Genomic DNA, 26728 nt, shown 5'->3' with positions numbered 1-26728 from the left:
CTTCATTTCTGTTTACTCTGGTGTACTAATCTATAAAGGGGATAAAAATAGCACTTACCTCCCAACCTTGCTCTGAAAATCACGTGATTGTGATGTGCTTAACATAAGACCTGGCATACAGCAAGAATTATATAAATACTGATTATAATCTCTTTAGTTTTGAATGCAACTGTTCTTACTGAGTTCTAGGTTTGATTAGTATAAAATGCCAAATGTGATAAAATGAACAATTTTCTATTTAATTTGAAAATGTATTCCACCAAATTGATGTAATCTATGTTTTGTTTCATGTTTTAAATACACAATATTAAAACTTACTGTTTTTAAGTGTTCTTGTATAATGAATTCTGGGAAACCATCATATAAGAAATGCTATTAAGCAGATGATAAAATTAAGTCATGGGAGAATTTAACTTTTTGATTTGGATACTATGAAATTAACAATCAGGTTGTTAGAGGCTGTTGTCATAATATTAAAACCTATCAAGTATTTATGTGTTTTGAAAAGGAAAAAATAATTATCTACTATGTGGGCGTAAGAAATGAAAGGGGAAAAAATGTTAGGTGAATTTGTGTGTGGTGGGGGGAGGGAGGAAACTAGGGCCTGGTAAATTTTATTGCTAACTTATTGTAGCAACATGAAACTAATAATGACCGTATCCAGTTCTAAGCTATGATTAGTGAAACTTTGCTGTTTAAGATAAAGTCTTGTGAGACTGTGCATTTTCTTTTTGAGCTTTATTTTCAGGTATATTTGTGCAATTAAGCCAATATTTCACCGTGTCAACCTGAAAGTTTGGTAAAAGGAGGAAAACAGGCTAGGTGATATGTAAATTCATGTTGTTTATTCCCTTAAAGTTAGCTGAAGCTAGCTTGTATGTACAGGGAGCTAAAACTTAAGTTCTGACTAATAAAAGAATTACCAGGCTTAAATGTTTTAGAACAAATCCCAACTCAACATCTCTGTGTCACTCAAATTTATGGTCTCCATATATGTTTAACCATATTCTGAGAAAGGAATTTTCTTAATTGAATAGGTGGTAAATAGAATAAGAAACACTAAGTGGTATGTAAAAACTTAAATTCTCTGAAGTTTCAGGTGACCTATGGCTTCCTAATTTAATGTTCTTCTTGTAAGTGTGTGGCTAATAGGATTAGAACCACAAGTTTGAGCTGGTTTTCACCACATGAACAAGTACAGTTAAGGGGCTGTACTAAACTGTACTGGCAGATTTTAGCAGAATTGCCTAGTAATCTTTGCAAGTGACTTGGAACTGGAGGAGCAAACCTACTTCAGAGGAGCCTCCCTGGGAAGGAGACCTATTCCAGAATGTCTAAGAGATGTTTCCAGGGGCCATGTGACTACACAGGATACCTGGAATTCAAGATGAAATGGTTGATTTAATAGACATTGGGAGTGGCTTACTAAGCTACAAGGCAACTTCATGTTAGATAATACTGATGATCATTACTGTACTACTTCGGTTTTTTGTTTCACTGTATCTGTTTGCTAATTTCCTTGGTTTCCTTGGTGACATGTAGACCTCCCCACTAAAATTAGTTCATAGTTTTAGATAGTTTTACCATAGCTTGTGCTATGATCGATCAATCTTACTGTTCTTACATGAACTGATCAGTAGAAATTGTGACAATCCTATGTAAGATGCAACAAGTTAGAGCAGAAACACACCTCCCTCAGGTGACCCATGGTGGAATTTCTCCCCTTGGTTCGCTTGGCTGCAGGGAAAAATGTTCTGTTAGCCACCTTTGGTAAATGGGCCCTTATTGCCTTCTGCTTTATAATCCTGTTTAGATTTTGCTTTAATTACTGTGTTAAAGCCTGCTCTGAACTTGCACTAGAAAAACTTATGTTAGAGCACACTTACTGATAATGATCATATTACAAAAAACCTATAGAATTGGTTGGTTGTTGTCCAGGACCGAAATGGTCATGTTAAGAAACAAAAAACTTACATAATTAGTATATAGAAAAGTGATTTATGAGGGACATACGTGTCACTCGCTGATTATAGGGAATGAAATGATCATTCTGATCCTTTTTTTAGTTGATCCTACTTATTTTGTCCTGTAACTGCCTAACTCATGGTTCCTTGTCCCTGAAATTAGTTCAAAATTCAGATGGCCTGTAATGAGTTAAGTTTAGAAATCCAGTTCTCTTGTTAATCACTGCTCTCTTCTTGTGTTAAGGAAATCTGTTACCCTTGAAGGAAGCAGGTGTAGGGAGTCTGGTTTAGTATTTTTATACCAACAACTATCCTTCAAGGATGCCTTTCTTTGTCCTCGCAGATGCAGACTCGAACACTGAATATTTCTTAGTCACCAGAGGAAAGGAGGGGATTGTTACTTGCCCTGTTTCACAAACTTCCATCCAATCATATTTTCTTCCATCTATAATGCTAGGTTTCCTATTTCATGTACTCCTCAAAACCGTAAGAGGGAGGTGTCTTCCTTGTTTGAGGTCTTAGCTTTGCTCAGAAAGCTGAGGTCCTATTTATTTATAAATTTGTGCCTTAGTGATAAATTGTGCTTGGAACTCTGTGCCTCAGTCTCCCTTAATTTTAACTGTTAAAATGACCACATTTCTTTGGTAGTCTAGGAAACTCTCGATTCCTGCCAATTTTTGTTGGTAGATTACTGACATATGAAACCAAGTGGATATTTATGACCTTCCTCTTATTATAATTTAACTCCTTTCCTTACTCCCCACCCCACCCCCAAAGAAAGAAAGCATTCTTGGATTCTCCAGGAGACAATCTTATACTTCTAAATGCCTATTCTGCAACTCAATATCTAGCACATCATAGGTGCTTAAGAGGTATCCAGCAAATGTTTTATTCAATGAGTGCTTGACACGTTCTATTTGAAACTGTCCCATGACAATCATATGTACACAAGTCTGTTAGTGGTTTCACTTTTGGCTGGGGAGCACATGTATAATTCTTACTTCTAGTCTGCAAGTGATGGGAGAGATTTTGTGTCAAAATTTTTCTTTTGTTTGGGGTGGGTAGAAGGAAGTAGGTGAACAGAAAAAATATGTTTGTTTTCCTGTACACTCTGAACCTTTAAAATTCTATGTGATCAGAAGATAACCAGGTTCTGAGTTTCTGGGGAGCCATGAAGTATAATTACAGACTGAGACTAACAGGAAACTTGTAAAGAAAAAAATTGGAAGATCTGGTTATAGTCCAGAGAGACAGAAGGCTCATGAAGGCAAAGGATGTACATGAGATGTACTGTAAAAAGGGATGTCATTCTCTTCACTCTAATACCCATGAAAGACAGTATAGTTGCCCCTGATGTTGTCAGCTATTGCACTAGATGAATGCTTGGGGTCACCTGGGAAGGTTGAAAGAAGGGATTGCCCTCTTTCGGACATTTGTTTAGTACTGCTATGATAGGGCATACACCTCAACGAAGTCAAACGATAGGTCATTAAAGCTAACTTTATATAGCACTTTAAGGTTTGCCAAGTGTTTAACATGTGAGCTCATCTGATCTTCAAGAACAAGTTAGAGACTTGGGGAAAAATAGGTATAGCAGCACTTTTTGTAGTGGCAAAAAACAGGAAACAAAATGGGTGTCCATTGACTGGGCAACTGCTGAAAAAATTGTAGCATATGCAAATAAAATTGTGCTTTAAGAACTTATGAATGACTAACTCAGAGAAAACTAAGATTTGTTTGAAAGGAGTGAAATTAATAGAATCATGGAAATAATTTACCCTATGTCCAAATAATGTAAAGGAACCTTAAAAAGCTATAGAGCTCGATCAATACTGTGACCAATCATGATTATTCCGAAGACTAATAATGATGAAGCATGTCCCCTACCACTTGGCAAAGGAGATGCAATGAGAGTCAAACGTAAATTCTTTTTTTTAATAGGAAATTAAACAAACAAGAAAGCATATTTCCATACACACAGCAAGATACACAAAGAGGACTGTATATGAAACAGTAAACCTACACATCATGGCATGCTTTTTAAAAACAAGGATATAACAAGTTACAAGTAACTTTCAAAATCAGTTTGCCTGCCTTGTGCTTCCTTTGGTTCCTTCATGTACACGGGGGGGGGGGGGGGGGGGGGGGGGGGGAGAATGTTTCAAGTCTTTTTAGAAAATCATTGCTCACTCCAACTCCCCTTAATGAAAATAAAAGAAAAATTCCACCTAACAAATAAGCAGCCAAGCAAAGCTTGATTCACACTGTGGTTCTTTTTCTGTACCTTGAGTCCTATCTTTCACAGGACATGGGTAACATGCTTCATCTACATGCCCCTTGGAGATATGCTGAGTCATCACATTGATCAATTCTTAAGCTTTGCAAGGGTTGGTTTGTTTTTTAAATGATGTATCCTCATAAATTATTCTGGCTGGGTCACTTTACTCTTCATTAATTCTTACTACCTAGGATTCTCTGAAAATGCCTTTCATAATTATGATGCAATAGTTCAACACAATCTGTTCAGTCATCTCTCAGCGGATGAGAAGCCTCTTAGATTCTAGTTTTTTGCTTTTATTTTTTTCCTTTTTAAACTTCTCCTCACTTCAAGATCAGGAAATTTATTTTGCTTCTATTCTCTCCCTAGTCCCTTTTAATACTCCTTTCCATCTCTATCCCTCCTCACTATTGTGAATTTTATGTATTTCTATAACAAACCATGTCCTTTTTTCTGCTACAGTTGAATGAGGTTTATCTGATGCCCACTCCCCTCTACCTCCATGTTTTTATATTCTTCTCACAGTCCCCAATTATGAGAAATAGCAAGTTCTACTCATGTTTTCCTCCTTTTTCCCCATTAGCATATTTCTTTTACCTTTTCTTTTCTCTCTCCTCTGCAAACACTCATAACAGAATCAATCCACATCACCCTCCCCCCAAGTCCTGTTTTTCAGTACACTGTGAAAACATTAAAGCTCTGAAAGGATATGTCTTCTCCCCCTATTAGACATGTTAATATTGCTTTATCATTCAGGCCCTTTCAGTTGCTTGAGTGAATTTACTTTTCTACATTTCTCTACTACTGTGTTTATATTTCAATGTCTCTACTGAGGTCTGATCTTTTCATTACAAATGCCTCAAAGTCCTCTGTTCATTTTTTTTTTTTTACCAGTAGATACTAAGATTTCTAAGATTATTATTTTTGATTGTAAGCCTATGTAATTTTTGCCTTTTAGAATATCATATCCCAAGACCTTTCATTTTTAGTGGAAGGTGCCAGGTCTTATGTGAACTTGACTGTACTTCCTTGGTTTTTGAACTGTTTATTCTGAATTTTATGCTATTTCCCCCCCTCAGATGTAGGAGTTCTAAATTTGGGCTATGGCATTCTTGGGACTTTTCCTTTAAGGATTTCTTTCAAGAGGTGATCAGTAGGTTCTTTTTGTTTTCACTTTGCCCTCTAGTGCTAACAGATGTGGGCAGTTTTAATTTTTTATTTCTTGAAAAAATAATATCCAGGCTTTATATTTCTTTCATCATGGTGTTCAGGGAATGAGATACACATTTTCAGATGTGGCCAATGTATTCGTTATCTTGCTCGACTATACTTACTTCATTTACAGGGTAGTGATAAAGATGAAAAAAAAAAGGGGGAACATTAAAAATTAAAAATCACAGAAGAAAATGTTAAGTTTAGAAGGGGCAAAAATAGGGCAGTATTATTATTACTATTTAATACATATTAAAAACAATCTTAGCAGAAATTTGCAGTTTCACATATAATTCCAGTTTTGGTCTTTTGAATAGTGAAATGTCTATGTTAATGATTGTTAAGTTCATAAGAAGCTTGTTTAAAGACAGGTTGGGCTGAGTGACATACATATATTGGGATAAGGTGGAAGAAGGGTATGTGAAGTTTTTAATGTATTGCTTCAGATTCTGAAAGTTGCTTTTGTGGTACAGTATCTAAATGTGGTGAAGCCAACCATATACAGATAATGATATGAGAGTACCCAATAGCACTTTTTAAACAATCCCTTGAGACCATCTAGTTCAGAATTTTTTATCACAAACTCCTTTGGGAACCTAGTAAAGTCAATAGACCCCTTCTCAGAATGATTTTTTAAATGTATAAATAAAAATCTTAGGACCCCAGGTTTTTAACTCATAGTCTGACCCTTTCTTTTATGAATGAAGAAATGGAGACCCAGAAACACTAGTGACATGTCTGAAGAACAGCTAACTGCAGAATCAGGACAAGAATTTCCAACTCCTCATCCAATGTTGTTTCTACTACCACTACTAATAACACCTAGTATTTCTGTAGCTCTTTCAAGTTTGCAAAGCACTTTAAAAATATTATTACATTTTATCCTCACAACAACTTTGGGACATCTATCAGCCCCATCTGACAGATAAGGAAACTGAGGCAGACAGAAGTTAGATAACTTGGCCAGGGTCACACACTAGTAAGTGTCTGGGGGGAGGAGGATGTGAAATCAGGTCTTCCTGATATAGACCCTCTTCCCCAGCTAGGCTTCCATTCAACTTATCCATCATTTATTAAAAGTACCTACTGTACTCCCCTATACTGGGAAGATCAAAGATAAAAATGAAAAAGGATCTTGGCTTCCAGCTCTCCAAAAATTTAGAGTCTACTGGAAGGATACAACATCTATATAAAATAATATGAAATATATGCAAAAAGAAATATAAAATCACTTGGTGGGAGAGTGTACCAATAATGGGAAAAATCAGGAAAATTTCTTGCAGGATGTGGCAATTGAAAAGAGCTTTGAAGGGGCTCCCAAGATGCTTTTAAGGAGTGCATTTTAAGCATGAGAAATGATTTGTTCAGCCACTTTGATGGATGGTGAGTAGCAAACTGGCCAGTTTGGCCAGAATATAGAGTGTGTGAAGGGGAAGACTATGTAATAAGGCTGACAGCAGGTTATAAAGGGTTTTAAATGCCAAAAAGAGAAGTTTGTATTTGATACTAGAAGCAAGAGGAAGCCACTGAAATTTATCAAGCAGAGAAGCATATGCTTCAGGACTCATATCTGAGTGGCTGTATGCAGGATGGACTAAAGAGGAAAAAAAAAGAGCTAGGCAGGCCAATTAGGACACAATTCCAAAAAGCCAGAAAAGAAAAAAGCCTGAACTATGAATAATGGTGGTGTGAGTGTAAAGGGATCAAAGCAAGAGATGCTGTGGTTGGTGACAGAATCATCAAGATCTCACAAGTGACTGGCTATGGGAAATAAGAGTGAGCATCAAAGAGGATTCCTAGATTGTGAACCTGAGTGACTATAATGACAGAAATAAGGAAATTAAGAGGCTTGGATTTAAAGGGAAAGATGCTTGAAGCATCCAAGGTGAGATGCCCAGTAGGTACCTAGTGGTATAGGTGGGACTGGTACTCAGGACAGAGAAGATCTAAGAGTCACATGCCTAGAGAATAGTTGAAGCCAAGGGAGCTGACAAAATCATGAAGAGATGTTGTAGGGCAAGGGCATTTAGCCTTTTTTGTGTCTTGGGCCCAGATCCTTTTGGGGAGTCTGGATAGGCATACGAACCTCTTCTTGAAATATTTAAAAATGCACAAAACATGTAGGATTGCAAAAAACCAATCATATTAAAATGAAATTAGAAGAATATTAAAAAAAAACAACAAATTCATGAACCCCAAGTTAAAAAGTCTTGCCCCCACAGAGAGCAAGATGTGCATGATGACAATATAATAAAGGAGACTAAGAAGTAGCTAGACAAAGTACCAGGAGACCCAGGACAGAGCAGGACAACAAAGAACCAAGAGGATGGGTCAACAGAGTTAAGTGCTCTAGACAGGTTAGGAATAAGGACTTGAAAAAGCTTATGGTTTTGCAACCATGGAAAGAGCATTTCCAACTGAAAAACAGGGATGGAGCTGGATGGAAAAATGAAGGATGTAAAATGGAGGCAACAAGCACAGACAGCTTTTGTAAGAGTCTGGCTATGAAAGAGGAGCAAAAGAGAGTAAAAATTGGGGGAATGGTCAGGGGAAGAGAAGGATTTATGCTTTCTTCTCCAACCAATACAACTCAATCCAAGGTAACTCAGGTATCTGAACCTCTGTTCATGCTATTCGCCCTTACACACTTAGTTTGGTGGGAAAGCATCTCTGATCTTCCTTCAGAAGCCGTCTAAGCTTAACCTCACCCAGCTCCCGTCATTCTGGCACATCCAGAGCACTGTGCTTGTTGCTCTATACACAGGCAATACTCAATATCGGGTGTTTTCACACCTGGAAAAAACTCAGGGGCTGCAGCGGCATGACTGAATCCAGGAGTCCCACTGGAGGCAGCTTACATTCTCACCTGTGGATCACAACATTAAAAACTCCACACACCCATTGTAACAGATTGCTTTATTAACATGGCATCCTAAACATTACATACATACAATATCGCCTACGAACTGCTACTTACTGTATCAAATATCACTTCACTGAGAAGTTCGAGGGCACACTTAGGGCTGCTTTGAGAAATGTGAACACTTTGGTTTCTATTTTCATATCAGTTGCAAAAATCAATTCATTTATTTGAAGTGTTTTTGTTTCCTACTGGGATTAATGACAAAGTTCAGTAGGAGGAAGGACACCACCACTGTGGTAATATTTAAAGGAGGGAAAAGATGCTTGGAGGACTCTCCAAGGACTGACCAGCCCTAACCTCTCTACACTTTCCTCTACCCCACCCCATAATTACTCACTGATTTAATGAGGCACTCAGCAATTTTCACTTTTTATTTCTCCTCCATCCATTTAAACATACTAAAACAGGGGGATGAAAATTCTCATCATCCAGATTTAGTACAAGAACCCCGTCCTTATTTGAAGATACTAAACAATTGTGTTTAAAGAGCTATTGTCTGTAATAAATACTCAGATTTTTGTTTTATTCAGATTATAAATCCACTGAGTTGTGGCATTATTACATACAGTGCCTACTATAGTACTGCAATCAATAGATTAGTGTGTATTTTCCAATCTACTAAGAAAAACCCCATCATGCTGCACAATTGATTCTTACCTAGAAATCCATGGGTTCTAGTTGCTTGCAACAAAAGCCCATATACATGGTTGAGAAAGGGAGGTCTGAGTGCCTATATTTGCATTTAGTTAACATGCCACTGAATATTAACTTTTCGGCCTCATTTTTAAAATTAACCAGCAACTGCTAAAAATAGCAGCTACAACCTCATATGAAACTACTGTTTCAGTGAAGACCGATTTCTGTCTACCTCCAAAATTCCGGGGCTCCACTAAAGACTTGGAAAAATTTGCTTTACCTCCCTCCTCCTACCCCAAAAACCCTCCAACTTAACAACTTTAAGAGCTTGGTATAACTTTGGAAACAAATTCTTGTAGGTTAGAAGTAAAAAAAAATATTCCCTTTGTAAAGGCAATGAACAATCTACATATATAGATATATTCACTCAGCAGCTTCCTTATCTAACACTATCTAAAAGTCAAATATTTTATAATTATAATTGAAATGACAGAGCACCTACTTAAATAAAATGCTACATTAAAAAAAAATAATCCTGCACATGGGGCAATAGTGGGTGGGAAATCCACAGAATGTGTCTGAGTTCAGATTTTCATTTGACAAATGGCAAGAGTATTTGGACCAAATAAAATAGATCTAGGAAAAATTACATTAAGCTTTTCAAGGCAACTTGACAAGATAACTTTCATAATCTGCCTCTTCTCATGTGATGCAGAACGGAACGCTTGAGTTCCTCAGAGGCCTGTTATTATTTAACTGGGACCTCTTGGCCTTAGGCCATGCACCTACCTATGCTTACTGAACCAAGGAGGAAAATTAATCATTACACCTGGTGGCTGGGAAAACAAGAGGATTTCTGAAAGTACATAGGCTGTAATTGTTGTTCTTTGTAAGTCCACATATTTACTTTAGAAATTAAAAACAATTACGTGTAAATATGCACCATTTCAATAAGGTAAAAATGTTATCCCAAATCAGAAGACCCTTAAGGAAGGGGGGAAAGGTGGCAGCCCTAACTTATAGAGGATTTAATAATAAGACTAATTAATACCTCCTGCCTTCAAAACGCAGTCTCATCCAGCATTGTTCAAAGTTAGATCAAAAGTTACCATGCTTTAAATGTTTAAATCTTAAGAGCTTTTAAAATCCTTGTCATATACCTTTATAAGTTTACATTTTATATACGTCTTGTAGAGTACTGACTGCATAGTTTCCTTTAAGCACTTATAAAAACACATTTTTTGATATACTAGACAGGGAAAAACAAAAGTCTGATGGCACAGACACCAAAGCTGGAGCCACCCAAACTGTTCCTTCATAGTAACTCCACCGGACTCACACTCACACAGCATCTCAACCAAAGGTATGTTACCTGTTCGCCCACAGGAGTTAAAGAAATCCAGAGGTTCCATATTCATGAAAAATCCTAACATTTTGTGAAACACCTCCAAGCCCGGTGCCCAAGGGTTCATGCTCTGTAAACCAAACCAGGGGCTTCCTAGCTCTAAGCTTTCATTCTTCAGTCATGGGTTCTCTTTGGAACTGAAGCAACAGCTAACTTTCATCCCTTCCCAATGTTCCAATCAAAATGTGAGGAAAAAGTCACCCTTTAAAACCGTGCAAGTCTTGCAATAGGAGTTGGTCAAAGGGTAGAGAAAACAGTACATTCTTTGTGAGTTTCTATGCAGAGACTTATCTCTGAAGTAAAATACAGTTTGTTTGGTTGTGGGTTTTTTTGTTTTTTTAACCTGCAGAATTACATCAGCCTGTAGGGCACACACTGGGCATGTCAGCAATAATGCCCTAGATAACGCGCACACACACATGCACACACATGCATACACACGCACACACGCACGCACACACGCACACACCCCTCACACATACAACTCACAGCCATATGCTTCAGTTCTTAAAGGCTCCACATTTACTGGCCTTAGCAATGAATTCCTTTAGTAGAGGGCCATCCATTTGCCAAAATGCTGCAGTCTGTGTAACTTCCGTCAAATGATTGACACAGAACTTAAAGCAGAATTCTTCTAAATCCTAGACACACACAAAAATAAAAACAAGAGGCCTTTTTATTAGCTTTACTTGAACTATTTTCTCCTCCCTTACCTCCCCAAAGAAGACCAGAAACTAATTTTAAAATAGGTAGGCACATAAGGAACCAAATGCAGATGGCAGAAGAAGGGAGAGCAGATACAGCACACTATTTTATTCAAAAAGATGGTTTAATTGGTTGAGGAAAAACTCTGTCAGAGACATCATACTGGACAAATATTTTCTTCTCTGTTATCAAAAGGAAAATCAAATTGGGAAAGGCACTTGAGTTTCCCTTCAATTAAGAGAACAGAGGAGAGAAAAGAAGGAAGATCTATACAAATGATGAAGCAGCATTCTGGAGAAGACAGTTAAAAATACATTATGTACCTACCTAAATCTTGCTTTTGGGGATCCCTAAATGAAAGGGCTTTAGTTTTCTTAAATCTCAAATGGGAAAGCTCCCAGGATTATAAATTTTCGAAAAAAGCAAGCCCTAAAATGATTTTATGCAATCAGTAAAAAACTATAGCATACTTATAAGATGATTGCAGCTGTCAGATAGGTAGTAATGACCACAGGCCATTTCAGAGGAATTATTTCAAAGGAGATTATACTTTATGAGAGGCAGTGGACCTAGCTAGAATCCTGCTTCTGATACCTACTATTTATATGATGTTGGATGCGACAACAAAATTTCTCAGTTTCCATATTTGTAAAATTAGGGGACTGGACTAGATGGCCTCTGGGCTCCCTTTCAATCTAGATCTATAATGCCATGACCTATAATGAGGAATCTTTCAACGTTTTTATTTTTAAAAATTTTTTATTTCCATAAATGACAGAATCTGGGCATGCATACAAAAACAAAAAAGTACATAACACACACCACAAGCCCGCATCACAAACCATATGATGACCACCATATCTTGACCTGCAAGAGTTGTGCTATCCTGTGACCCAGGAGCGACGAAACTTGAGTTTCCTTTAAGTAAAGAGGATAACATTTGGAATATCTATAAGCCTTTATTTTTTATAGGCTCTTATTTTTCAGAATTTGACATTGGTGGAAGGGAAGAATACAGAGGAATGGGTCCTGAGATGAAGAAATGACTAGTGAATATCTCTCCTTCTCCCTGACCGAAAGCCCAGCAAGCAAATACCTCAAAGGGTCACTCTGACCTAGCTGATAGGTAAAATAATATATCTACCACAGAAACCTACCCAATAAACATAGCCTCCAAAATTTAAACAGTGTTGGCTATTTTTGTCCTCTACAATCTTATTTGTATTAGTTCAGTGATGCCTGAAGCCAAATGCACTTTGGACTAGAATTACTCAAGTGGACCTCTGGATCCAAGGGTCTGAAGTATAAATTTATAATTCAATTGTTATTGTGCAGTTGAATACAAAGCCAAGCAGCATGTATCATGAGCTAGATTGAACGCTAAACTACATGATATGTATTGTCCATCTGTAGAAAAATGATACCCATAGACTAATACAAGAAAATCAATAATAGTTCTATATATGGAACTAATAATAGTTCAGGGAGTCACAGAAGCACAGTAGACAGTAGGAAAGACTTCCTTGGAGTCAGAAAGACCCAGGGTTCAAGGCGAGCGTGTGCTTAATGCTAGCTGTATAACCCTAAGCAAGTCCCTTAACTTCTAGGTGAAGGGAATATTCTAAAACTCTATTTGTTAAATCAGCTGCTGCTCTGCACTGGTGAGTTTCCTCAAGGGGAGTTCCCTACACATTGAAATCATAGGAGCTCATGAGACAAATGAGAATGGATAGATGTGCAGGGTGCCTTTGTACAGACTTTGGAGCCATCTGCATAGAGATGACAGTTGAATCCAGTGACTTGCTGACAGCACTAAAAAGGAGATTCCCAAAGATGTATGACATGCTGTATGGAATCACATTCCAAGGAGAGACTGTTGCCCTCCATAAATAGAAATAGAAATGGAAATAGACTCACTTAAATAGAAAGTGAGTTTCTCCAGACACTTATAACCCATGGATTAAGCTCCAAACGTGGTAACTCTCTTCAATCAGTCATGAATTTTAAAGTTATTTTCCAAACTTTGTCATTTTTTAAAAGATGGATTTCTTTTTTAAAATTCTAAGTCTGAGTTGCATAATTTCCAATGGTAAAAAGAGAAAGGAAGCTGAATTTCTAGTTCAGCAAAACCCTCATCAACTCAAATTGCACTGATTGAGAATTCAATGACCATGTGGATAAAAGCTTCCCATTATTAAAAAAACAAACAAACTGTCAAGCAAATTAAGAGACTAAACTCTCTCAGGGAGATAGCTTCTCCTACTTGAAGGAAAAATCTCCTCAAATTCTTCAGCACAGAATGGAGCTATTAAAAATAGATTCATAAGAACCTTTATATTTGGCAACCTTTTTTTAAAGCCCCATTCTTGTCTGCATTTTAAAGTATTAAATAGTTCACGCTAACTTTGTCCTCTCTGCTGCCTTCTCCTCCACTCCCCCTTCCTCCCAGACCATTCATCTGAACTGGTGGGTTTCTAGCATGTGTACTATAGAATCATGAAAATCTGAATTTTAATTCTCCATAGGTTTTATTTTATTTTGGAGATTCATTATTAGGGTAATTTATACTACTATTAAAGAGAAAGAGTCACCACACTTTTGAGAAAGTAGACTCTGCTGGTACACTGAGAGCAAGACATTCTGGTAGCATAGGCAGAATAAAGGATGAATCACCTAGGGGCTGTATCTTTCTAAGCCTGTTTGCCAGTGCATATGAATGAGCTCAACATCTTTGTTTGGAAAGTATAATTTCTTCTTTGAAAGCAGGGGGAGAGAGAGCAGGGAGATTCAGAGACTTGGGGTGATGATGGTGAAGAAGATGGTTCCTTATTTATAAGTATCACCTCTTCATTTAAATCTAGAAATGACCAGATCTTCCCTCTTGCCTTAAAAAGGCAATGCTTACCCAAACAAGAGAGCCTGCTTTTGATAAGGCACAGCAATACACAAAACCTCCTGAACTGCAGAAGAAATATCACACCTGTAGTTCCAAGGACAAGGAAACCTTGTTCATTTGGGATTTTTTTTAAAGTTCAATATAAAAGTTGATGCCTTTTAAAACCTGCCACATGATTTTCTAAAATGAGAGAGAAGTCATAATAGGAAGACTATAATGGGCCCTTCCGAGAACTAAAACGCTATCCTCAGCATTGATGATATGGACTCCTGTTTAGCTCTGAACACCCCAATCTGTTATCATTTAGCTCGTGGACTACGTTCTTAGGTGTTCTGATAGTTTAAGAAATACAAACTAACCCTATCCTGAATGCCATAGTAGAAAGTGTTATAAAAGGGCTCATATGAGTAGATAAAAAAATGACTCATATGATACCTTAATGTGTCCAGAGCACTATATTAGACACTGGGAAAGCTACATCAGATTTACTAGGTAATGATTTCCTTGGTGATTTCCAGATACTGAGGAGATGGCTAAGAAGTTTTCATTTAAGATACACTTGACATAAATAACCTACAATTTTATTCCAAATCTAAAGACAGTAAAACAAAATTCTTCATACCACCAAATAATCTGGATATACTCTGCATTCACCATCTCTACAGACTAATTTCATTTCCTAAATTACTAAAAGCCATTCTGAATCATAAAAGCAAAATTATCTCACCTTCATTTAGAAAACAAGAAAAACTGCACAATATTTTCAGTCCCTCATGCTCAGAGCAATGGCCAGCTCCTACAAACAGCCAGTAGCTTGACCTCAAGTACTGAATCCTTTTCTCTTTATATCTAAAACCAAAACAACTGACTGAGACAATTAGCACAGAAGTAACATGGAAATAGCTTGGAAAAATCATATGCATGTGACAACTCTGTAACATGCCATATGTGGATAAGAACATTGGAAGCATATCCTTGGTCCACTAATTCCTGACTGCTAACTGGGCCAAGAACCTGGCTAAGTGGCTGTGTTTTTTAAATACCATAAAATAAAAGGTGAAAAACTGCAACTCTTAATTCCTTCCAAAGCACTGGATGTCATAAACAAAAGTAAAAAATATTTTTGGTCAGAGTGACCTCAACTCTTTTTCATAGGAATAAGAGAGTTTCTTTTCATCTCCCATATATATATGGACATAGTAAATCAAGACGGTCATGTGAAAACTGGTCACCTGGCTCTTTGAAAGGGGAAAAAAAAAGGCAGATCACAACAGGTCAAGGGCAAGAACTCTCAATACACAGATCCAAAGCAAATCGAAGGAGAAAGAACTCAAGATCTCTGAGCAAACTCTTTTAGGTCTTCTTTTCTACTGAAAGTAAAACTGGTAGAGATATCACAGAACAGCAAAAAATAAGCACTGGCTCTGGACTTAGAGGACTTGGATTCCAATCCCACTTAATTCTTACCACCTGTGAGACTGTGGACAAGTCACATCAGCTCCTTGGGAATTAAGGAGATTGAACTACCTGGCCTCTGAGGCCCCTTCCAGCTCTAGAACAAAGATCCCATATTCCTTAAGGAATGCTGCCTAAAAAACCAACAGTACAAGGAAGCCAGAGAAATGAATGGATGTTCTATATTCTCATATCTACTATCCAGCTTCATCCAACTGACTCTCGTAGGTTTTAAATGTATACTTAACCCCCAAATTCCTTGATCAAAAAAGCAAAAAAAAATTTTTTAATAGTGATTATAGATTTTTACTGGATTTGATGGTGGTTGAGAGCCTACAGCATAAGAACTCCAAATATATCACATTGATTTTATTAGCACAGATTTATTTCAGAATTATCTCACCAACTGTTTTAAAGAGGAGCAGCAGCGATAATTAGAAATGAAAATATAAATACACTAGTTATTCAGGTTCTTTCTTTTTGCCTTGTTAGCCTCCCCCCTCTAAAAAAGGGGGTGGGGGAGAGACCTGTTGTATCACAGCTGGGTTTATGTGAAATTTTTAAATTAAGTTTTTATTGAATCAGCAAAGCCTTCCTATCCTATAATGAACACATATAATACAAAGGTTACTTTTTGCTATAATAACTCAAATTCTGAATGGTGAATACTGAATAAAAGAAATACCACTTTAGGCATTCCAGTCAATGCTTTATTTTTTTTAATGGAAAACTACTGGATTTGGTGGTGGCTCCACCCATTTTAGGACTTGAGAGAAAGTCAGACATACTGAAACAACAAAATGCTTATAAAAAATACAAAAAAAAAATCAAGTCTAAATATGATAGTGTTCTGAAGATAAAGGGGACAACACTAACAAAGAAGTCAAATGTGATATTTCTCCTGTGCTACATATTTCTGGCCACAGTGTGTGGTATCTTTAGTTACCCCCCATGCAGGTATAATGCATGTCATGGAACTCAGCATTTTATTCATGTCAGAACTCAGCTGCTTCTAAATATAATGAAGAATGGATTAATTTTGGTATTCAATGGACATTCCTTAAGGCTTAACGAGCCATATGACTTTGGGCAAGTCACTTCTCTCTGGGTCTCAGCTGTCTCTTCGGTAAAATGAGAAAATTGACCCACATGATCTGTTAGGTCCCTTCTAACTCTACTATGCTATGACTCCAAATATAAGAAAAACCAGCTGCACAAGAGTAATTTTTAAAAATACTTTTAGTTTTACAAATGTAAAGAAAACTATCTCACCCTCCGGATAATTATTCTTAGTTTTCTCTCATGTAAACACGCAATGTAATACAGAAGCCTGTCTGCTACAAAGCCTAAAACTCTTTAGCAAACTCTTTAAAAAGCAGCCAATCAGTCATAATTAGACAGTAACAGACAGATTCACAATAGGGCTCGTGCTTGGGGCAGGAGTGGTCTAGCACTATATGCATGTTACACCACAAGCAAATCTTGGATCTCAAACATGCTGCCCTTTAATTTGCTCAGGCTTGACATTTTATGCCTCAATCTACTATGTAGCTACAGTGATCACTGTAGGTCACTATTATTCTTTTTGGTTAAAAGTGAAAGTTGATGGAAAACATTCTAAATAAATTAATTCCAAAGAGCAAATCAAAATTATTCATGTCATGATGAAGCAAGGCTGAATTTATTAGTTAGTCAGCAGTTGATAAATTTAGTTTTCCTGACTCCTAGGGCTAAACCAAGGCTGCCCCATCATGCTTCTCAGTCCCATACATAGCAGAAGAAGGGGAAAACACACCAGCTGCCACATTAGGATCTCAGGGTTCCCTGTGAGGTTACCTCTGCATCGTATCTGACTGCAGCAGAGAGCAATGAAAAGGCATTCTCCACAGTAATTCCTCGCTTGATGATGTGCTGACAAAGTTTTTTCAATCTATTTTCACAGTAAGATGTAGCCAAATCCAAAAGACCTAAAGTGAAAGGTGGGGAGGAAAAATGGAAAGGATTAATCAAGTCCACTACAATCCATGCTCCTATTTTATTTTTTAAGTGAACAAAGGTGAGTCAGCAGAATTTTTCAAAGGGCAGTTATTTCCTTATTTTATTAAAAATATAACAACATCTGCTCCAATCCCTTCTTACCTCTGTCCCAAATAAACTGTGTAGTTTCTCCAAACTGAGAAATATTTTCCTCCTCCCTTTGTTAACAAGGTTTCAGATATACTTTCTCTAGTCCCCACCCCTACCATAATGGTCCTAAATCTGTATTAGCTATTTTGGACTATACTACATCTATATTTAAATATGACCATGAGCTCAGTATTTAACAGCATTGATACCATCAACAATCCCAAAATACTAATTTTTAAAAAGTTTACTTCAAAGTGTAGGATTATTTGAGAATTAATAAAATTCAACTTAAGTTTTACCTATCTTAAGGTAATACAATAATCCACAAGAAAGTATTTATTTATCATACAGCTTAGACAGGTGAATGGTAAATGAACTTAGAAGTTCTTCCATATTTCAGTGCAGGCCCTGCACGTAGGCTGTTGTGTCCCTCAGGTGAACTCAGATCTTGAAGACATGCTAAATCCCACACAAACATGGAGCATCTGCTGCCTTGAGAACCTAGCCAGTTCTCCAAGGACAAACATCACGTGTGTACTCCATCTCGAGGTCTGGCTACCCTCTCGATGGACAACATACAGGACAGCTGGCAATTAGCCTCTTTGTTGGCAGTCAGCCTTCTTTGTTTGGAAGGGTTTATTAGGTCTCTGTTACGAGGAGAATTTTGGAATCTCACCCATGGAGAGGATGCTTTGCCTGGGACCCCTTGGCTCCCAATCCAGACCCTGAAAGCTGTATCCTGGGATTCTCCAGCTGAGAAAATTCAGGAGTTGGTGCCTCCCTGGATTGGTGATGTTTTTCTATTTCTTCTTATATCTATATTAGTACTGTTATAATTAATTTAGGATTAGGATTCATTAGTTATTGCTGCTGTTGCTCTAAACTGTCTGTGCATTTGCCTTTTCTGTGTGTCTTATTATGGGTGCAAATCTGAGCCATAAATTTCCTTAATCTTATAATATGTCAAACACAGATGAGGTACCTATAGCATCTTCAGGTGGCAAGTCAACTGTGTCGGTGTAAAGGTACTGGAGAAAGGCACGATACACTGGGTAAGAAAACTGGTCTATCTCTATCACCTCTTTCATGTCCTCATTCCAGTAAGACTGGAACATGGTTCGAAAATGTTCACACCTAATAAAAACAAAACACAAAACCAACAAAGTTAACTGACCAAAAGGAAGGTGAGGGGGAAGAATCAACATGAAAAGTATACTTCAAGCCCTTCCTTTTCAGTTATGAAATCTTAGCTCCAGTCATCCATCCTGGCCATCTTGTCATTGGCCTTGTTACAGCTCTTTATGAAAGGGCACATCAACTGACTTCCCTATGGATCAATTTACTGTTCCTTTAAAAGCCCTTTTCATGTGGTGCAGCTAATGATAAAATGGGCAGAAAAAGTATTTTCTATGTAAAGGAAAAGGCTTATATTAACTAACAACAGATGAAAGATATTGCTACTGTTATAAATGAATATTTTGATACCTAAGAGTACAGAAAAAGAACTTTTTAAAATAAAAAACCATAAATATACTTGTATAAGGAAAAACAACTTCCAAATGCAAATCTAGCTACCCAATTCGGTTTGTGAATGATGTAAAATGTTTCGTTTCTATAAGAACAATATATTCTAAAGAGGGAGAGAAAAGAGAACTTAAGTGTAAAGAACAATTCAAGGATGATAAAGGATATATTGGACCATGCTGAAGACTTAAGAGCTGCAAGACAGAGTATCTCAACTCATTTATATATAATTGTTTTATGACCAGTGAGAAGTAAAACTAGGTACACTGGAGACAGTGGTATGACTTTAAAAGGATTCTAGATATGAGGTGAAACATACAAAGCAATCCCCTAAAAAGGGTCATTAAGACACAACTGAAAACACCTAAACAATAACTGACAAGGGGTTGTGAATTTTTAAGTGAAAGGTGAGTCACTGAGCTAGGAGGCTCTTATTTAAACCAATGAAGTATACAGGAACCCTAGAGTACCTGACTTAGAAAGAAGAAAAGAAATGAAGATATAACTTAGGGACCTGTGCCCCCTTAATGTGGTCAGAAGCAGATACCAGACGGCAAGTTTTAACTAAATGATCATTCACTGGCCAATCAAATCCACATTTATTAAGTACACCCAAAGTGCTACGCACTGTGCACCCCACATGGTGGAGACAAAACTGACATCCTTGGCCAAGAACTTCGGTGACACCTGTTCTCAAGTGCTGACAACCTAGAGAATGGACAGTGAAGCTTCTCCTAAAGGGCTATTGCTCTCTGCTGCCACCTGTGGCTTGAAGAGGGAAAGCTTTGCAGCTGCTTCAGTATATCCCGTTGACATGGCTCGTTTGTGTGGTTGTACTGCTAGGAGCTCTGTTCTGACTGAACAAAATCCTGGGGAGTGACTAACTGGCTGGTCTGCTCTGTAAAGTTCAGAAGGCCAGTCTAAGAAGCTTAAAGAAAAGTGCAATTCCTAGTAAGAAGTTAATGCTTTCTAAAATCACTTTTAAAGGTAACTGTAAATGGGGAAAAAAAATTGTAAATGCTCTGTTCCAGTGGAGAAGTATCTGCCCAGGTGAAGAGTGGTGAGACCAAGCAGTGAGTGGACAGAAGCAATGTTATGAGGTGCAAATGCTCCTGAATGATTTCAATGGCAGATCTGTGAGTTACACGAAGCACATGAGTATTGTATGAACAATTCTCATCAAAGACATTGAGTGCATTGATGGGAGAGTGTGATCCAGGTTTATATGTGCATGGTGATCTATCTTATCATTTATGCATTAACTCTGTACCTAAGACATTATTTTATTTTTTTTACTAAAGTCTAAAAGCCAATATTGTGAGTGGCTGTTTGCATAAATAAAATGTACCATGTGAGTGCATGACATTTTGAGTTGTGTGGATAGAAAGTCTATCAGGAGCAGACTCAAGAGAGTGAAAAGTAGGTGAAGCACATTTCTCCTCCACAGGGTTACCCCCAGGACCCTGGGGGGATCTGAGAACAATACCATGGTGATGGTCTATCTCTGTCCTGTGAGCAAAGTGAGTGAGCAAGCAACCCCACGAGTAAGATATCAATTCACCACTCGAGGGGTCATAATCATGCTAGGTTACACTTGGCACATCAATCATCTACCATACATGTGCATACATGCCATCTATCAGCATCACAGTCCTGTGACATCATGAGAACTGTGGTTTGCTTATTATCTCACCTGTTCCGTGGCACACTATTACACAGGTTATACCTGTAACTCCCTAAATCAAACCTCTCTTCCTGGGCCTGCAATGCCCTATTAAAATGTAAGCTCCACGAAAGCAGGAATTATCTCATTTTTAAAATATTTGTATCCCCAATACTTATGGCATAATACCTGGCACATATCACTTAAAATGCTTTTTCATTGATTGGTTTGTAAACAAAGACTATTATCCTTGTAAGCATTTTAGATACAGATAGTATACCTACTCCATTATGTACACACTGACAGGCAGGCATACATAATTTATTTTTGACAAATATGCTTTTTGCTAAACTTTACTGGGAATTAGATTTATGGCCCAGGAGGCTGTAACACTAATTGCTGGTGGGACTGTCCTCATTTGAAAGATCCTAGTTTCTTCTTTTAAAAGGGAGACAGCATGGCATAATATATAGAGTACTCAACTTAAGACTCAGGAAACCTGAGTTACAATCCTGCCTTTAGACCTTTCCCTAGCTGGGTATTTGTGAGCACATGACAACTTTTAAGAGTCTCAGTTTAATCATCTGTTGTGGATTTTTTTTTTTTGATCTGTGATTTCTTTGGTACAGAATCCTCACAATGAGAAAACTTTCAACCAATGAAGATTAGCGCCAGCTATGAGCTTTTGTCTTAGAGAGGTGCCTAGAACACAGAAGAGTTAAGTGGATTGCCAAAGGGTCACACAGTCACTAGGTGTAAGAGGTGGGACTGGAATTCAGGCCATCCTGACTACAAAGTCAACTCTCTGTGCCACACTGTCACACAGGAAGAATATCTGTAGCACTGTTTACCTGTAATGAGGAAAGACCTTTAAGTGCTACAGAAGTATAAGCTAATGTTATGTTAAATATAACTACTCAAATGAAAATGGCAAGTTCAAAGTATTTGAGATACATATTGTTGAATTGGTGAATCACATAATTAGTTGTATTATAGCTACATTTGAAGTCAAAGAATAATTGTGATCTTATGAGGCTGTACATAGGTTGAATTTTAGTCAGTTAAACATTTTTTCTGACAGATTTTTCCCAGAGAGCCTAGATTCATTTCTGGTCAATCTTGAATTAAAAGTCACTACCAATGGAAAACTCTTCAATTTCTTTGATCTATCAACTTCTCTCCTGCTTTTTTGTAAAATATTTTAACTACGCAAAGATCCTTATCTAAAGAAAAGCAAAAGATGAATCTTTTTGTAAAAAAATCCTTTTTGAAATAAAATGTTTTTAAAAAATTTTGTCAATATTTTATTTTTCATCACCTTCATTTCTGAATGTATCCCCTCCCTTCCTTACTCAGTGAACCAGCACTTATGGTAAATTAAAAAATAAAATTCAAAGAAAGGCAATTCAGCAACACTAACCAACACATGAAGTGAGTATGACAATATAGGCAATGTTTAAGACCCATCATCACCATTGTTTAAAAAAAAAAAAAAAGGAGCATTCAGCATCTCAGCGACTTTGATCTGTATGTATCAGACATTTCATCAGACTCTCTCCTGAATGCTTCAGCAACGTATAGAGACAACCCTGAATCTAAAGGGGATGCTCATGGAGCCCCAGTTCCAGCAGGTCCTAATGCTAAGCAGAAAGGCTTCAGATAACAACAAACTACATCTCTTACTTAAGCAAGAGGTTCAATCATTAAAAGCTGGTCGGTTGGTGAAGTTGTTTGAGTCACAAAAGAGAAGAGTTGGCATTTGTCAGTGGGAAGAGTGCTCAAGCACTTATACTCACTAAATTAGTATTTTAAGTTTTCTTATAAGGGCTTAAACTGAAACACAATACTGTTTTTTAAAAAAAATAAAATAAAAAAATGGCTAGAGTTAAACACAAAAGTACTTCATCTGAAAAGTACAACAGCAATGGTTTCCTAAGAAAGGAATTACTGAGGTGTTCAGTTTTTCTCAGTTCATTCCCTCCAACTACCACACTGAGCTCTTCGCTCCCTCTTTTAAGGCTACTAATCCAAAGGAACAATGGTTTTCCTTTCCTGTTCCCTTAAATCCTAAAGAATAGCCCTGTAAACAGATTTCTTCCCCTAACGCAAAAACAAATCTTATGATTTTGTGAAGGCATAAAGAAAATCACCTCAAACATAAAATGTACACACAATATCAACCTACCTCTAACTTAGTAAAAGGTAAAATTTTTTTGTAAAATAAAATACTATCTCTCTCCTAACAGAGGGACTGTATAATTAGGGAAGAGTGTTGTATACATTGTAAAATATGATCTCTCTAGAGGGTGCTTTGCTTAACTGTTTTGCTTTATTAAAAGGGAATGATTCTATCTAGGGGTGGAAAAGAGGGAAGGTTTCCAAAAATCATTATGATGTCAAAACAAAAGGCATCAACGAAATTCTTTCAAAAGGGTTAAACTGTACTATTATGCACGTCTGAAGGTTGGATACTTATACTCTCAAAAGAAGCCCCAAACCCTGAAACAGCAAAACCAAACCAAAACAAAACAAAACAGAAACCCAATAATTCTGCACTACAGTTATTTATTTGCTAAAGCTTACATGACCATACCGGATTTTTAAAACAGCTTTATGGACATAAATGTATTTTCCATCCACTCGGAACTTCAGATCTGCAGTGTCTGGACTATCAAACTCTTTCTTCAATGACTCTGCAACTGTTAGAAAGTCTTCATGTTCTGCAGAGGATAAGCCAACCACATAATGTATAATTATGTATGATGTATAATCTCAAAACGACTTTATTTACTGATCATTGTACATGAATAGAACAGATCAGCACAATGGAGAGCTCCACTTGGTTCTCTAGGATAGCTAAGACAATTCTTTCAAAATGTTTTAGATTAGCATCTATAGTATATTAGATGCTTATTAAAACAAACATCTGTAAAATCCAAATTCTGGTCCTATATATATGAAAGCATTGGATAATTATGTCAGAACAAGACAAGCTTCTGCAACAGTCTCTTGCAAACAGAGTTCTGGCCAGAAATGGTATAAAAAAGCCTTAGCTCCAATGTCAAGAAGCATTATTCGTCCTTCTTCACTAATCTGGTCAGCTAGATGGGGTTAGGACTTTCAATTCAAGACCAAATGTCCAGCCTGCCAAAACACAAATGTGAATTCTTATTAGCAATACAAAGGTACTCAGACTTAAAACCTCGGAGTCACCTTTGACAGAGCATTCTCTCTCTTGTTTCCTAAATCTGGTTAGCTTCCAAGTCTTAGTGATCCCATCTCCTCAGTCTCTTTCACATCCCCACTGACAACCTGATTCATGTATCTCATATCTTCCTGACAAAAATAATATAATATATTATATAATATAAAAAGGCCTTTAAAAATAGAAACTTAAGGGGATATTCCACATGATGGGAATAGAACTTGTTATACAAATTTGTTTTGTAAGGCACCCAAAGATGCCAAAAACAACAAAAAGAACTGAACACATTTTTCATTAAAACAACATCACCACCACAAATGAGGATACAGAAGCCCTATAAGAAAAACCTTTTCAAAGCAGTTAGCATTATTTCCCCATAATGATGCTACCCTTGAAACTTATTCCTGAGTTTATCTCACCTACAGAGAGAAGGCGCCATGTCACAGCAGGAGTGGCAAAGCAGGCAAACACATCATCTGTGCAGGAGAAGTGGGTGAGGTGAGGAAGAATCACCGACTGGCCTCGACACTGGCCCCACATGTACACATGGCCACCCTGGGTCTTGGCAGCAGAGGTGTGGGCAGAATGACAGGCCGCAATCTCTACCACCCTAAAGAGTCACCAAGAGAAAACACATAACTCATTTCCCATGGAAGCCTGAAACACCATGCAATGTACTCGAATTCATGCCTGGAATACATGGGTTAAAAAATAGGCCACATGCAGATACAATTTCAAGCATCAAATGAACCAGTGCACGGGCTTAGGAAAGAAATATTTCTCTCCTCTTTTCCCCAATTCTGTGTTGGGATAGTTTAAGTGAATAATAAATAAGTGTGTTTAATGTAATTTTTAGAAAAATTGGCTAGAAGGAAGGTGCAGAGGCTCCCTCAAACGAGACATGAACACAGTAACCATGATTTAGCAGACATTATCCTGGGGCTTACCTAACATCAGTAAAGCAATATATTCAATATAAAGTAAGTTTTCCCATCAGAGAGGTCAAAGAGTTCATTTGACTGATAACTATTGGTCAGGGTGATTGCCTGCTTAGTAAACTTCCAGTTCTTAAAAAAGAAACATGCCCACATGCTGTACAAACCCACCATCAATATCCAGCAAAAATAAAAGCCGAAATCATTAATTTTAAAATGTTCATTCTAAGCAAAGTCATAAAGCCAAAACCTCACGATATTCCAAACACACAATGATGTAGCAAAGAAGATAACGATCCACATTAAACAAGAACTACATATTCATTTAGAGAGGTAAATGAAATCCAAAGTTGAAAGCACATATTAAGGTATTATAGTATTTGAGTGAAAGAAGTCTGTTCTTCATTTTGAATTGGCAGATGAAGACAGCCCCTACTTTCCTTCTTTTTGAAATAGGGTAAACACAATGAGACAGAGACAGAGAGAGAGAGAGACACACAAAGACAGAGACAGAGAGAGAGAGGCGCAAATAAAACAGTAACAAAAATGTCCTGCTTGCATCTATTTTTCAGGCTTTTGTTGCTAGTTAGATCACTGTTTTATACAGTTGGAGCTGGTGCTGCTTTCTTTATTCTTATATCAATTCACATTCTTCCATGTTTATCTGTATTCTTAATTGTCATTGTTTACAATATATTAATATTTTATTATTTCTTATACTGCAGTTTGTTTAGTCATTCCCAATTGTTGAGGCACGGATTATTTTCAATTTGTTTTGCTGTTACAAATAATGCTGACATTAGCATTTCTGTACAGATGAATAATCTCTTCCCTCTCTGTTAACTGCATCCTTAGCATACAGTTTGAGTAGCAGGATCACAAGGGTCACAGGGCATGAAGAGTTTTAGAGTTTTTATCATATAATGCCATATTTCTTTCCAAAGAGGAATGTGCCAACTCAGTTCCACAAGTAGTACTAATAACACACTTAATTTCCCACTGCGTGGGCAGGCCCTGACTTCTACCATTTCTAACGCTCTTCCCCAATTTAGCAGGGATGAAATCGTACAGCAAAATTTCTCTGATTACATATATTACATTTCTCTGACTAAAGAGTTTGTGTAATTTTCCAAGTAGTTGAAAACTTTTGCATCTCTCTTTTAAAAAAAAATACTTCCTTACTCTCCTTATCTACTGTGGAATGGATTTTAGTCTTTGAAATTTGATTCAAATTCCTTCAAATGTCATAGTTTTTAATCAGAATCACTGCTGGCAATCATTTGAACCTAAATCTATGTTCTTTTTACTCCAGATGCTCATTATAAGGACTTCTGTTTCTAATTTATGTTTCTAAAATATAAGAACTTTATGAAATCCAGTGACATATGCTAATAACTTTTCAAAGAAGTTTTAGAGGCACTCACATCCAAGATCACCCTGGCTGACACATATCCTCTTTTGCTCAAAGTCAAGGAGGATCCCAACAAATACATTAGTCACAAGTCCCAAATATGATGCAAACAGATCAAAAAATAAAATACACATACCTCTAGCACACAAGCTCACAATGCACACACAGTCCAAAAACATATTAGTTACTGCAACGTTACCTTTCTTTTTCCACCATGATCTGTGCTGGGCTTAGCAGGTTACTTTTATTGCCAGTTCCTAGCTGCCCATAAGTGTTAGCTCCCCAGGCATACAGCAAGCCCTCATCTGTTAGTGCTAGTGTGTGTGCATAGCCGCAGACAATCTGCAAGTAAATTTAAAGGGTTACCATACACAGGAAAATGGAAAGGT

At 37.2% G+C, this 26728-nt stretch overlaps 1 protein-coding gene across 5 annotated transcripts in view; it reads right to left on the bottom strand.

Annotated features, from left to right (window-relative positions):
• Window positions 1–8185: 8185 nt before the first annotated feature.
• Window positions 8186–26728, bottom strand: part of RCBTB1 (RCC1 and BTB domain containing protein 1) — a 49746-nt gene continuing 31203 nt past the window's right edge. For 3 of the 5 annotated variants that reach the window (XM_072610523.1, XM_072610521.1, XM_072610522.1), the window contains exons 7-12: window positions 26539–26681; window positions 24413–24603; window positions 23382–23508; window positions 18584–18735; window positions 17311–17441; window positions 8356–11059 (exon numbers count right to left, since the gene is read on the bottom strand). In XM_072610523.1, the coding sequence (XP_072466624.1) occupies window positions 10919–11059; window positions 17311–17441; window positions 18584–18735; window positions 23382–23508; window positions 24413–24603; window positions 26539–26681 (885 nt within the window). In that variant the 3' untranslated portion in view covers window positions 8356–10918. Of the gene's footprint in view, window positions 8321–8355; window positions 11060–17310; window positions 17442–18583; window positions 18736–23381; window positions 23933–24412; window positions 24604–26538; window positions 26682–26728 lie in introns of those variants that run through there. The other 2 variants (XM_072610524.1, XM_072610526.1) reach the window with 2 other exon arrangements.

This window comes from Notamacropus eugenii, chromosome 5 (genome assembly GCF_028372415.1).
Source record: "Notamacropus eugenii isolate mMacEug1 chromosome 5, mMacEug1.pri_v2, whole genome shotgun sequence".
In the NCBI taxonomy this organism is placed as follows: Eukaryota; Metazoa; Chordata; class Mammalia; order Diprotodontia; family Macropodidae; genus Notamacropus; species Notamacropus eugenii.
This window is presented reverse-complemented; position numbering and strand designations above follow the sequence as displayed.